The 14,011-nt window shown below is 48.7% G+C and overlaps 1 protein-coding gene across 2 annotated transcripts in view; it reads left to right on the top strand.

The window, feature by feature from the left end:
* MRE11 (MRE11 homolog, double strand break repair nuclease) overlaps positions 1–14,011 on the top strand; it is a 1,502,633-nt gene that overhangs the window by 143,226 nt on the left and 1,345,396 nt on the right. For both annotated transcript variants that reach the window (XM_069639266.1, XM_069639267.1), the window contains exon 4: positions 7,234–7,394. In XM_069639266.1, coding sequence (XP_069495367.1) covers positions 7,234–7,394 — 161 coding nt within the window. The remainder of the gene's footprint in view (positions 1–7,233; positions 7,395–14,011) is intronic.

Here is a 14,011-nt window from a genome sequence, read left to right on the forward strand (position 1 = left end):
CCTGCATCTCAGCTGAGAGCGTACGTGTGAGCCGCTCCAGCTGCTGTTCTGTCCTCGTGTTAGTGGAAGCCTCAAGGTCAACAAGAGTCTGCCTGAGGACTTCTACCCTCAGGGCTTCGTTGTGGCCCCGGGACTCCATAGAAATGGCTTCCCGCAGAGTGTCCAGGGCCGCCCGTCTGTCCCTGTTGGACGCCAACATGTCCTCCCTGAGTGATTGGCAAATGGAGTCTGTTGCCTGCTGTAGTTGCTCCATCTGCCTTTCCGGGGGGACAATGGAAGTTGCCACCCTCTCCATTGCTTGAGCCATCATCTTAGATGATGCTGCCTGTTGGTTTGCCATACCGTATATGGATTGCTCCCATGCAGTATTGCCTGGTGGCGTATGGCCACCGCGTTGGTGGGCACCACAGCTGTCTGGGGCAAGGCAAACTGCGCCTTGCTGTGTCGGCACTGCCTGAGGCTGCAGGACTGCATTTCCCCTCTGATCTGCTGGCCCAGGAACCGGATCAGATGTTGCGGAGTGTGGCCCTGCATCCGTAACCACCAAAGGCGGACCTACCAACACTGACATTCCCATAGTGGACTCTACCCCTGGTGCAGGTGGGTAGGGCAGAACAGAATCCCTTCCAGAAACACTTACCTGCGACGGCACATAGGTCTCATCATCCAAATCAACACCTGAATAGAGGTCTGGGGAGGTGCACCCAGAGCCCCCCCTCGAGAGAATGGTCTGCAGCAAGAGAGGGTTCACCACCACACCACGTCCCCCACTGGTGCCCGGTCGTGCCCGAGATCCCTCCTGGGTCTGCACCATCTCCTCAGCCTCAACAGTATCAAGTGCGTCATCCCCTGCAAAAACATGAAAGACAAAAAATGGACAGACATTAGCACCATGGCACACAATTAGGCCTGACAGGCTACAGAACCAGTACTTGATTGACACATGTCCCACATGACTCTAACCCTCCCATGCATGCACTGTCACTGAGTTTGAAGGGGAGGCAAATGGCAGACACTGATGACACCAAGATGGAAGAGCAACACATGAGCTGCATGCTGGCTAGCAGTGCCATCACACATTGGCCTGTGAGTGGCATGTCCAATCCACATACATGACACATGCCATCACACAGATGGCATGTACCATAGGCATGCAACATATGTGACAATAGGGCTGAGAAATGTGTAGTAAAAGTGGGGGAATTGAAACAATCAGCCTGAATGAACACTTAAAAATACAGAACAATGTTGTTGCAAGATGCCACTTCAAGGGCAACTGGCGTGATGTAGCAAAAAAATGTCTACTGTGGGCAGAAGGGATACTGTAATACCCAAAACCAGGGGCGCAGAATGTTTTGGATGAAGCACATGGGTGACCCAAACCACTCAGACACACACACACCCTCACCTTGCACTCAATCAGAACCCCTCACACACACAACATACACATGGATCATACACACATGCATGTGCACTCACCGGACAATGCCTCGTAATCTGGCAGTTCTCCCACACCTTGGATCTGTTCCTCTGGGACGTAGTTGGACTCCTCGGCAGCAGAAGGGGCAGCTGAGACCCCACAGGGCCCGATGGAGGAATTTGGCACAGAGTCATCCAGGTTGGTGGGGGGGTTTGGTGGAGGAGGAGGCCGTGCCAGGGACAGAGACGGGGTCTGGAGGTTGGGATTCCACTGGTGGTAGTGGTGCAGTGCAGGGGCAGGAACAGGAGGCAGCACAGGCCGCCGCGGAGGTGCCTGTGTGTAATCCTGTCCCCGATCCTGTGACTGCATCATCCTGCACCAGTTGGGATGCCTACGTCCAGACCCGTTTTCAGGCAGGGGATGAGCTGACGACAACTGGCCTTCCTCTGCCTGCGGATGTGGCTATCCGGGACCGGGTTGAGCCTGTCCTGGGTGGTGTGGCGTTGCGTCAACGGGCCATGCGAGGTGACCTGCAGTCTTTTCATGAGGAGACTGCACGTCATCTCGAATGGCTCGTTGACCACGTCAGCCTACTGGGACAGGTCAGCCAGGCCGGATTCCTCTGTTTACTGGAACTTGTTTCGACCCCCACCTCACCTGAACCCCCTATGTGCCAGTCGTCCTCCGTGCCATCTTCCCACCCATGTATCACCTGGGTGCCCTGTGGAGCTGCCTCTGACTGTGCGGCCAGGCTGGTGGAGGAAAGATCCCTGCCACAGTCGAGAATCGGACGTCCAGCAGGGGTGGCCACCTCAACAACTGCACCCCAGCCGCAGGAGGATGTGCAGGCAGCAGGAGCCAGGGCACGGGCACAGGCACAGCAGAAGCAGTGGCAACAAGGTGGGAGCCATGATGGCTCGGGGCCTTCGACATCGGAGGGGCAGGCATCGGCCGGGGGGCAGGAGGACCCAGGATGGGAAATGTCTTCCGTGTGGCAGCGGTTGGGCCACGCCATAGATGCGGAGCAGCAGCGGGCGAAAGAGGCACGGCTCACGATGGTCAGGGTGGAGAACTCCATGCGGAGGGCCCTGAGGCGGGCCGAGTGCCTCGAGGCGATTCGCAGGGCGTTGGAGGAGAACATGTCGTCGTCCCTGTGAACCCTCGGGGCCATAGAAGAGGACCGCCTCCAGGATATTGAGCAGGAGTTTGATGATGCCCTGGCCCGGAACATTCCGAAGTGAGCCGTCGGACTAGCCCGCTGCCCTTGTAAATAGTTCTTTAGTGTGAAGTTTCCTTTCGTTTTTTCTTTATTTTGGTTGCGCTTGGACAATGCACCACGTTTCTGTATATATTTTTTTAATAGGTAGTATTTTTGATAGGTTTCATTTCTTCAGTTGGGCTCATGGACCCTGGATTGTTGTATATAGTTCACCATTGGATTCCTCTTTCTTTTTTTAAAATTTCACCATGGAGAAATGGTTTTCACTTTGTTTTTTCCCTTGGATTTGCTTTGTTGGACTGTGACTTTGGACACCATTTCTTTTGGATTTCTTTGGATTAGGATTGCTTGTTTTTCATTCTTTCAGGGACATCCAGCTATCCTTTTTTTATTCCCATTGTTGTTTGTTTGATTTTAATTACATTCATGCTGTGTTTAATACATTTTTTTCTTCATACTTCGATGTGTGGTATTATGTCATTGGTTTCATGAGGATCAAGATATGGGTTTTCACATTCACTTGCAACCATTGTGTGTGTGTGACGGACATGTGTTCATTTACATACTTGACATTGGGGTTGTATCATGTAATTGCCTTTTATATGTGGGTGGATGCAATACTTGGTTGGGGTCTTTCTGCTGGGTAGGCTGGCCATAAGGGCCATGATTGAGGATCGTCATGAGCTGGGGGCAGAGGGACATGAGTGGGGGCCTGCTGGCAGGTACCCTGTACTGCTGGGGCTGGGGGTGCAGGGGGACATGAGTGGGGGCCTGCTGGCAGGTGCCCCTGACTGCTGGGGGGGGGTGGGGGTGCTCGGAGACATGTGTGGGGGCCTGCTGGGGGGTGGGGGTGCAGGGGGACATGAGTGGGGGCCTGCTGGCAGGTGCCTCTGACTGCTGGGGGGTGGGGGTGCTGGGAGACATGTGTGGGGGCCTGCTGGCAGGTGCCCCTGACTGCTGGGGGTGGAGGTGCTGGGAGACATGTGTGGGGGCCTGCTGGCAGGTGCCCCTGACTGCTGGGGGTGCTGGGAGACATGTGTGGGGGCCTGCTGGCAGGTGGCACTGACTGCTGGGGAGTGGAGGTGCTGGGAGACATGTGTGGGGGCCTGCTGGAAGGTGCCCCTGACTACCGGGGGGTGGGGGTGCTGGGAGACATGTGTTGGTGATCATATTGCAACGTGACATGTGGCTTGGCTCAGGGGCATGCCCATGGTGGATGGGCTGCCTGCGGGACATGACCAGGGGTGCACAGTAGTCCCCTGTGGTGTGGGCTGCCTGCAGGGGCCGTGGAGGCGGTAGAGGGGACACCTGGGAGGACCCACACTGCCAATTCACGTGCGAGACTTCCCGCTCACCCCTGAAATACACGTACCCAGGCCAATCGCGTGTGAAACTTCCCACGCACCCCTGGAATACACGTACCCAGGCCATTCACGTGTAGAACTTACCGCGCACCCCTGAAATACACGTACCCAGGCCATTCGAGTGTATGACTTCCCGCGCACCCCTGGAATACACGTACCCAGGCCATTCGCGTGTAGAACTTCCCGCGCACCCCTGAAATACACGTACCCAGGCCAATTGCATGTAAAACTTCCTGCGCACCCCTGAAATACACGTACCCAGGCCAATTGCGTGTAAAACTTCCCGCGCACCCCTGAAATACACGTACCCAGGCCAATCGCGTGTAAAACTTCCCGCGCACCCCTGAAATGCACGTACCCAGACTAATCGCGTGTGAGACTTCCCGCGCACCGCTGGAATACACATACCCAGGCCATTCGCGTGTAAAACTTACCGCGCACCCCTGAAATACACGTACCCAGGCCATTCGCGTGTGAAACTTCCCCCTGCACCCCTGGAATACAAGTACCCAGGCCATTCGCGTGTAGAACTTCCTGCGCACCCCTGAAATACACGTACCCAGGCCAATCGCGTGTAAAACTTCCCGCACACCCCTGGAATACACGTACCCAGGCCAATCGCGTGTGAGACTTCCCGCGCACCCCTGAAATACACGTACCCAGGCCAATTGCGTGTGAAACTTCCCGCGCACCCCTGAAATACACGTACCCAGGCCAATCGCGTGTAAAACTTCCCGCGCACCCCTGAAATACACGTACCCAGACTAATCGCGTGTGAGACTTCCCGCGCACCGCTGGAATACACATACCCAGGCCATTCGCGTGTAAAACTTACCGCGCACCCCTGAAATACACGTACCCAGGCCATTCGCGTGTGAAACTTCCCCTGCACCCCTGGAATACACGTACCCAGGCCATTCGCCTGTAGAACTTCCTGCGCACCCCTGAAATACACGTACCCAGGCCAATCGCGTGTAAAACTTTCCGCACACCCCTGGAATACACGTACCCAGGCCAATCGCGTGCGAGACTTCCCGCGCACCCCTGGAATACACGTACCCAGGCCAATCGCGTGTATAAATTCACGAGGACAACAATTATCCACGTACACCACTCGCACAGGCCCTTTCGCGTGTGGAAGTTACTGCGAAACCCGTAATACGCGTTCCCCGCTTGGCGTTTGCTGTTTGGCAGTCCGGTAAACTGGTCCAGGGTTGGCGCAGCCCTTTGCGCTGGATTGGGGATTTTGATGGCTTTTCCTTGCGCGAGGGCGTTCTTGGGGGCGTAACTGGCGCTGCTGCAGGGTCTCTGCGCCAAGGCTACTTTTGGAGGCTAAAATCCATGAATACGCTGTGCGCAGAAATCAATTTTAACGCACGCGGCTGGCACAGACATTCACACAGGAACTCTGTGCGCCAGCCGCGTGCGCCAATTTTGTGCGAATTTCTATGAATTACCCCGTTAATCTTCAGAATAAGACTAATTAAGTTTGTGCGTCATACCTTCTGGGAGCACATCACTATTGTTGAAGTAGGTGTCTGCTTGCTAACAGGAACAAACGTGCTAATAGCAGTCTGTTTAGTGTCTGAAAATCAATACATTGTCGGAGCTTTAAGTCGCCGATTCATCAAGTTATTTCCAGACGGGAAGCATTATCACAGTTTGAATATTTGCATGTAGATCTTTTCAGACTTGCCAAAATTACTTTGTTGAAGCAATGGATTATTTTAACTTTTTCATCCCTAATGATCACTGAAAGTTGTCAGCAGCTGTATAACGTAGTAGGCTGGCATGCCATCTTAATTGCATACACCATACAGGCATATTTCTAGGATAAGATGTATGTTCATTCACTGAGGTCCATGTGAAGGGGGTACTCGGTATGCTCTCTTCCTCTGTGGGCACTAGCCTTCAGAAACCATGAGCTGAGCGGATATCTAAGTGAAATTCACTTATTTTCGGAGCCGACGCAAACATGGGTATGATTCTCTGGTCGGGCAGAATCAGCCCTTAATCTTGGTAATAATGGCGACACTGTTTATTGCAGCACTTTGAAAGTGCAACAAACTGGTAGGTAGGGTGCACTGTATAAATCATCACACTATTATTGAAGCTATAAAAAAAACACAAGCCTGAGTGCTATTAGTGTACTGTTTTTCTGTCCTTGTTGCACTCTTTCACTGTTATATCATCAATAAAAGAAGCACTGAAGGACTACCTGGCCTTTTGAACAACTGCAGGGACCACATCTTTGTGAACCTATTGTGATTATCGGAGTCGTAGAAAGATTATAAACCGATCTTGCAAGTTACCACAAGAAATGCAAATTGATCAATTCTAAATTCCATAGATTCGTTAGGAATGTTTATGTAATTACGTGCTATATGTACATGATGGCCCACTCGCTTCATATCCTTGTTTTTTCCTCACTTTATAGTATTAATTCTTTAAGCAGCATTTTCTGCATATAGCTCTTAGTCACCACACACTGTTAATATTTAACTCTTACTGCTCTACTCACCTGACGGTGGTGTGTTCTCTAACTCAAAGCAATTTCAAATGTAAATTAAACATTTTCTTAGACACAGTGGGCCTCATTACAACTTTGCCGGTCCGGAAGCAACGGTGCCGGTAAGCTTACCGGCACTGTTGTTTCCGGACCGGCAAAGTACAAGTCTAAAGGGCGGGTGCCCTCCAGCCCGGCAAGTCTGACTAGCCGGGTGGACCAGAACCTGCCCACAGACTTTCACGGTAGCACTGGCACCGTTATTACCAGTGCCGGTGTTTCCGTGGTCCCCATTCTCATAGTCTTTTGGGCTCGATGGGAATGGTGATCAACATATTACCGGCGCCTGACTTTCCGGCAGCCGGGGTTGTAATACCCCGGTGTTACCGGCAAGCCAGGCGCCAGTAACTTTTTACGGGTCCGGCGGCTACCTGCCAGTTTTACCTGCCAGTTTTACCGGCACGGTTACGGCCGGACCCGTAATGAGGCCCAATGTGTTTTCTTCTAATTTGATCGCACAGTAAATTTTGACCACCGTTAGGTGTATACTAGACGTTTTAAAGGTGAGCATGTGATTTAGTTGTGCCTCCTATCTCACCTACCTGTTGTACGCTCACTGCCCGACTTTGTTCCGCTACTCTCTTGAGAATGCTATATAACAATTAACTGATGAGTTCTACAGGTGCTGCAGGTAACCTAAGCATTTTATCTTTTCTCTCTTTAGGTCGATTTTTTACTTTTGGGTGGGGATCTCTTTCATGACAACAAACCCTCTCGGCGCGCTTTACACACTTGCCTTGAGCTTTTCCGGAAGTACTGCATGGGGGACCGTCCTATACAGTTTGAGGTTTTGAGTGACCAGTCTGTCAACTTCAGTTTTAGCAAGTGAGTATCTCGTTTTGAATTGTCAAAGCTGATCATTCTATTGTTTTTCAGAACATATCCTTTTTAGTTTTGGCAATCAGGTGTCACTATAGGGCCACTTATAAGCAGCCACTATTGCTGACCTGCTGATCCCAAAATGTTTTATTTTTCAATCACACAGTAGCCTCAAACCTTTTTGTGTATAGGGCCCGACAGTGTTGTTTGTAAGCAGTCTTCCGAGAGTTAATGGATTAATTGCTGTTATTAATGAGCTACTTATGAAATCAAATGTTTTTATCAACCACTTGATTTATAAGCTATAGCTGTGTCCTCACATCTGTTCCTTGCACTGATGTCCTTGCAGAAACAATCATTGGCAAAGCCAACCGTTTTGGCTTGTGTCTAACTAAGCATTTGGCAGCCCCTGACATCAAATGCCCAGATACTCGCACAGTTTTCCAGCTGTTGCCATTTTGTGGCCAAGTAGTGGCATTATGACAGTACGCGGCTTATGACTATTCCCTGCCTAGACAAAAGACAACATTGTTAGATTTGACAGTGCTTGCTTAGTTTTTGCTGATGGTTGAATGTCTATTAATTCATGTGAAAGCATCTTTCATTGTGTGTAATATAACTATCTGAAATTATGATTGTGTGGAATGGGGGCATACATCCTCTTCTCTTAGATTCTCTAAGCTCTAAATAAACACACATTTGATTAGTCCTTGTGAAATCACATTTGACATATAAAGCCGCATTACGAGTTTGGCTAGCACACATAGGGGGGTCCCCCAGATGAACCATTTATCATATAGTTCAGTGACCCAGTTTCTGCTACAACTGGGCCCTATTCCATGGGTTATTAAATCATCTCAAAGAAGAGTACACACAGTGGGTAGTATTTTTGTTATACTAAAAGTTTCATAATTTATTACGTAGGCCATTGGTCCTACGGTTACAAGCTCAAAAAAGACCAATTGGGTCTATTTATAATTATGTAGAAAAATCAAAACATAAATACATATGTCAATATAGAAAATGCATGTATGTATATGTCAACATTTTGTGAATTAATCAATTAAAATTTAGGTGACACGTATAGTAATCAATTTTGAGGAAAACACTGGCAGAAAAACTATCTTGCTGGCCCTGTCTGTCTAATAAATCACAGACATCCTCAATTCGTCAATGTCACCTATTTTACATTCTAAAAATCATTATTCATGACCAAAAGCACATCCCAGGTACGAGTTTGGGGCATTGACATTTGTTAATACCACCAAACAAAATTACGGTTATCGCATGCAGTCATGGTAATTCTTCCTCATTTTTGGGCCATTGGACTCGGTTGGCAGAAGGCAGAATGACGGCATGTGGCAAGTCCACCTGGTTGTTTCCGCATTGTTAATGAAGGCAATACCTCCACTTACAGCCTTCCTTTTTTGGCATATAGGAGGTAAAACCTCTAATTGTGCAGAGGGGTAAAACCGGTAGTATTGCAAAACACCCCTTTTTACCATTACCGCACTGCTCGTAATGAGGCCTATAGTTTCCCTTTTTAAATGCAAGCTTTAAGAAATTGAAAGACAAGAAAATATGAGCATCTTTTAAAAGACGGTAATATATGATTAAACGTTTCTGCTAACAGTTTGAGTAAGGATTGAGCCTGAAGTACATTCTCAGGCACTTAGAACTGCTTTGATTCCTCACCTGTGGATAGCCTTCGTTCTGCTCCCCCAATAATATAGAGGCATTGTGTGGACTGCTTTCTATGGGATTTATTTGCAAAGTCTGGCAGCGTCAGAAACCTTTCACTCCAACATTTACAAAGAATTAATAACATTGGGCCTCATTACGAAGTCGAGTTTAACACGCCGGTGCCACCAGCGGTTTGCCGCCGACCCGAAACACTGAATCTACCGCCTGACTTCCCAGTGCCACCGGGACATTGCAAGGCCTGGCAGAGCGGGAAGTCAGGCGGCAGATTCGGTAACTCGCCATTCCCGTGGAGTTGGACTCCATGCGAGTGGGGAGACGGAAGCACCAGTACTGTTGCTAACGGTGCTGGTGCTTCCGTGACGACTCTGCCTGCAGGGGTTGTTTCACCCGGCAGGGTCAGACCTGTGGCCGCTGCGGCCCTTGCAGACAGACTTGTAGTGTGGTGGTCCGGAAACAAGGGTGCTGGTAAGTTTACCGGCACCCTTGTTTCCGGCCCGCCACTCTCGTAATGAGGCCCATTGTCTCATAGGCTGCGAACGGAAATTCCACTTCTACCCCTAAACAATGTTTCCCTTTTGTTATTGCTCTGTTATACTTCTAACAAAAAAAGGGCATTGGCGTATAATACTGGAGTCTCTAACATGGCGCAGCAAATTAAACCCTTGCCTCCGCTTTCTGTGTGAAACCTATTGCAAGTTTGAATCAAGCAGAGCCGACTGAGTCCTTCATCCAAAGTCGATAAAGTAAGTGTTCTATCTGTGAAAAAGTACCCTCTACCATATGTTATAATTGGGGCTTGTTCCTCTATTTGGTCGCAGAGCCCCTCAGTCACTTGCAAGACATTAAGTATGGTAGGGGGTATTTTATTTCTTATGCTACATAGCCATACACTGTCATCTCCTTTAATACCTGGCCTCCTTCTTTTTCTAATTTAAGAGATCTTTTACTTGCTGATCCATTTGATCAATGTAGTATCTGTTTGGACTTACAAATGTTAATATGTAGTTTCTAATTGTGTTGCAGAAAATACAGTAAGCACTTTAATAAAATGCATTGAAAAAAAACTTTCATTTTGTGTTTTAAAATAAGTAACATATGCTTGGGTCTGAGCTAGGACTAATTCTGGAACCAATGAAGCAAGCGTTAATGTGTATGTTGATAGCTGCATGGTTAGTACTTGCAAAAAACTGATCAGGATCCCCCAATAATAAGTTGGTTTCACAAACTGTGGGGAATATTAACGATAGAAGGGATAACATAAAGGATTCAGGGGGAGCTTGATATGTTTAGGAGTTATTGGGGAATGATGTAATATTTGAGAAGCAATTCTTATGCTGCAATGATGCCCACAAAACATTTGCCTGTTGGACATTATGTGAACTCTTGACTCGAACTACGGACAATTGAATTATGGGTCTCGGACCAGTGTTTACGAGATGGAAAGAATAGAGGAACTGTGATCTTGGGGGGTGTGGAGGTATTTGGTTTCGGGGGGGACTCCTCTTAATTTCTGTCTTGTACTTTGTAACAACACGTTATGTACGCTATACTTATGTACGCTATACGATAACTAATAGTTGACTGTGCCTCATGAAAGTGACTCGCGCCAAAATGCTCAAATATTTTCAAAACCCTGTTAATTAAGGAATGTGACAGAGAGCCCCCCCAGGGTTAATCGATATTAACAATTTCCAGTATAGTCCAGAAGAGCTAGTGGCCTGCAAAAAGCAACAGATGGAGCAGCATGTGAGCCCTGAGAGTCAGGGACATTAACAGTTTTTGGGGATTGGGGCACAGGCAGCAATGCCCCCTCCAAAAATCAATGCTCCCCCATCCACTCCCCAAAAACCCATGACCAACCACACAAACCTCCCAATCCGCAAAAAGGTGTTTCGTACCTAAAGTCAAATTCAACAGAAACTCGTCTATGCTTTAAATTTATTATCTAGTTGTTAATAAAATGTAAACTTTAAACATCTGTGTAAATCAGCACACCACATTTTATTCATTTATTTTATTTATTGGGCATTTATAAGGCGCACTGTACAACAGAAAAGTGTTTCTAGGTGCCACAAGGCAACAAAGGGGGTGGGGGAGCATAAAACAACAGTAACGGTCCTACTGGGCATTGTGACAATCGGACCGTGCAAGTGCAGGAAGAAGAGCCGGGAGGGTAGAGGAGTGGTGGAGAATAGTGCAAAGGAATAGATGCGGGGGGGGGCAGGCAAGAGCTTGGGGGCTAGGGCCTGGGGGAATGGGGGGGGACATCTCTAAGTGCGATAGAGGGTAGGGGTGGTCAACCCACCAGGCTGGTCAGGGAAGAGACACAGGGAGGGTGGTGCTAGTGTAGACGGGTCAGGGAGGGCCTGGTTCACCATGTGATTTATAAGTGCACCAGGCCACCAGTCACAGTGGCTGGCAGGGGCATTTAGCAAGGAAGGGGAAGGAGGAAGTAGGTAGAGAAAAGTAGTCTTGAGAAGCTTCTGAAACTTAAGTCAGTCCGGCTCAAGTCTGAGAAGGGCAGGGAGGCCATTTCAGAAGGAAGCACCTGCCGAAGACCGAGATCTACCTCCCACTCTCTGCTTGGAATCACGTCTGATCTGCAGAGAGCTTGAGCTAGAGGACCGAAGGGCTCTAGCAGGGAGGCATTTATGGATGGGCGGGGTCTCAAACCCCAAGGCATTGTGAATGATACAGAGGGTCTTGAATTTGATCCTTGCAGACACCAGATAGATTTAAGAGCTGGAGAGATGTGGTCCCTGGGCTTGAGGCCAAGGAGAAGTTTTGCAGTCCTATTCTGGATAACTTGAAGGGGGCGAAGTGTGGAAATAGGTAGATTGAGGAAGAGGCTATTGCAGTAGTCCAACCTAAAGAGAACCAGAGCTCTGGACATATTGAGTTTCTGGGGTAATGTAAAGAAGGGAAGAATACCTCTTAGGAGGTAAAGCTGAAAGTGGACCTTCTTGGCAAGGTCCGTAATGTGAGGGGAGAAGGAGAGAGCGGACTCAAAGATGACACCAAGGTTTTTTGCCTCACTAGATGGTGAGGGCAGGGGACCCAAGGAGGGTACCCAGAGAGTGCGTGGGAAGCAGGGTGCAGGGGACCCTGTTCCAATGAGAAGGATCTCCGTCTTACTGGCATTAAGACCGAGATCATTAGCCGAGCACCGTGCCTGAATAGCAGTCAGGAATGAGAGAGGAGGAAGAGAAGATAGAGGGGGAGCTTGAAGGAGAGCAGAGTGTCATCATGAATACCTCTGAGGTGAAGCTGAAAGTGGACTTTCTTGGCAAGGCTTCCACTGCTAAATCTGAATCTAGGTGTGCCCTGTTTATGCTTTTGAATTAGCGCCATTCTGGCATACAATGTTAAATTTGTATCTAGGTGTACCCTGTTTATGCTTTTGAATTAGCCCAAACTAATGCTCATCAAGCCTCAGCCGATTTTGCACCTACTCCGTGCATTTTAGCCTAGTCTAACCCAGCTGTATATTTGTGCTTAGCGCCTAACTGCTATCAATGGTAACAGCTGACTGTATGTTAATTATGCCTATCTGCTAAATTTCGAATCTAGGTTGCAGTTTACTTGTGCCTTGCAAAGTACCCAGTATCAGTAAGCTCACGCTAAAGTTGTCCATTATCATAACAGAATGCAGGCACTGCTAACTTTAACTATGTTCCCATTCTGCATTATACCATCTGCCACCCCCTGCACTAGAGGTCACTACATTAAGTAGACTGAGATGTCCTCGTCACCACCCTATCCCCTGCCCTACACCATTCCTTCCCACACTACCCCCTTTCCCCACACCAATCACAACCAAACTACATCCAGCCTCCACTATGTGCACTACACATGATAAGTTGCCCCTTGTGCCTATAGCCTCAACCGGCTCCCCTCCTGACATCTCTAAGCGTAACAAGAGACTAACCAGCAGACTACCGTCCAGCAGGCTCTCAGCAGTAGAATATACCCATAAACTCATACGCTCAGATCGCCCTGGATGCACTGACAATAATCGCAGGCGCAATAAGAAAAGGTATACAGCCCCACTGAACAAACTAGGGGACACTAGCCCCAGTCTACCAACGAAGGACCCACAAACACAGCCCACTAAGGGAGCATTACTGAATGTCGGGTCATTGGTAGCACACGCAACTGAGATTGCCGACATTATTGTGAACAATAACCTTGACTTCCTTGTAATGACAGAAACTTGGCTGCATGAGGCAGCAGGCCCTTATATTGCCCTAGCCGTCCCAGATAATTACTCCATTCACCGTGTAGACAGACCCACGGCTCGCGGAGGAGGAATAGTCATCATCTTTAAAGCCACTCTCAATATAAGACTTGCCACCCCTACGTCGCTGGCATCATGTGAACTCCTCTCTGTTAAGTTCCAAACCTCACCTAACAGCACTATCACACTACACATAATTTACAGGCCTCCAGGACCCCCTGGGTCCTTTGAAGAAGATATCACAGCCCTAGCAGCCGACACCACCAAACTCACGGCGCAAAATATCATTTAAGGAGATTTCAACCTCGGCTATAAGGACACTAGCGAACCACAAGCCATTTCTCTAGCCTCTGCACTACTAGAACAAGGCTATACTCAAATTAGCACCAAACCCACCCACGAAAAAGGAAGGATACTTGACTGGGTCGCGGTTCTCAATTGCACCATCACCCTACTAGACCCGACTCAACTAGTATGGTCAGACCACCACCTTATCACCTTTGAATTGCATATCAACAACTTGGAAAAGAAAAAGCCCATTATTGCTCCCCCCTGCCTCACAAGGAATAAACGTAACATCACAGCAGATGCTCTAGTTCCTTTGGTAGCCCCCCCCTACTCAATGCCCTACCAGACACCAATGATCCTAACACTCTAACTAACATTTACAATGAGACCATGA

The sequence above is a fragment of the Ambystoma mexicanum genome, chromosome 7q (assembly GCF_040938575.1).
Source record: "Ambystoma mexicanum isolate Mex_15411 chromosome 7q, UKY_AmexF1_1, whole genome shotgun sequence".
Lineage (NCBI taxonomy): Eukaryota > Metazoa > Chordata > Amphibia > Caudata > Ambystomatidae > Ambystoma > Ambystoma mexicanum.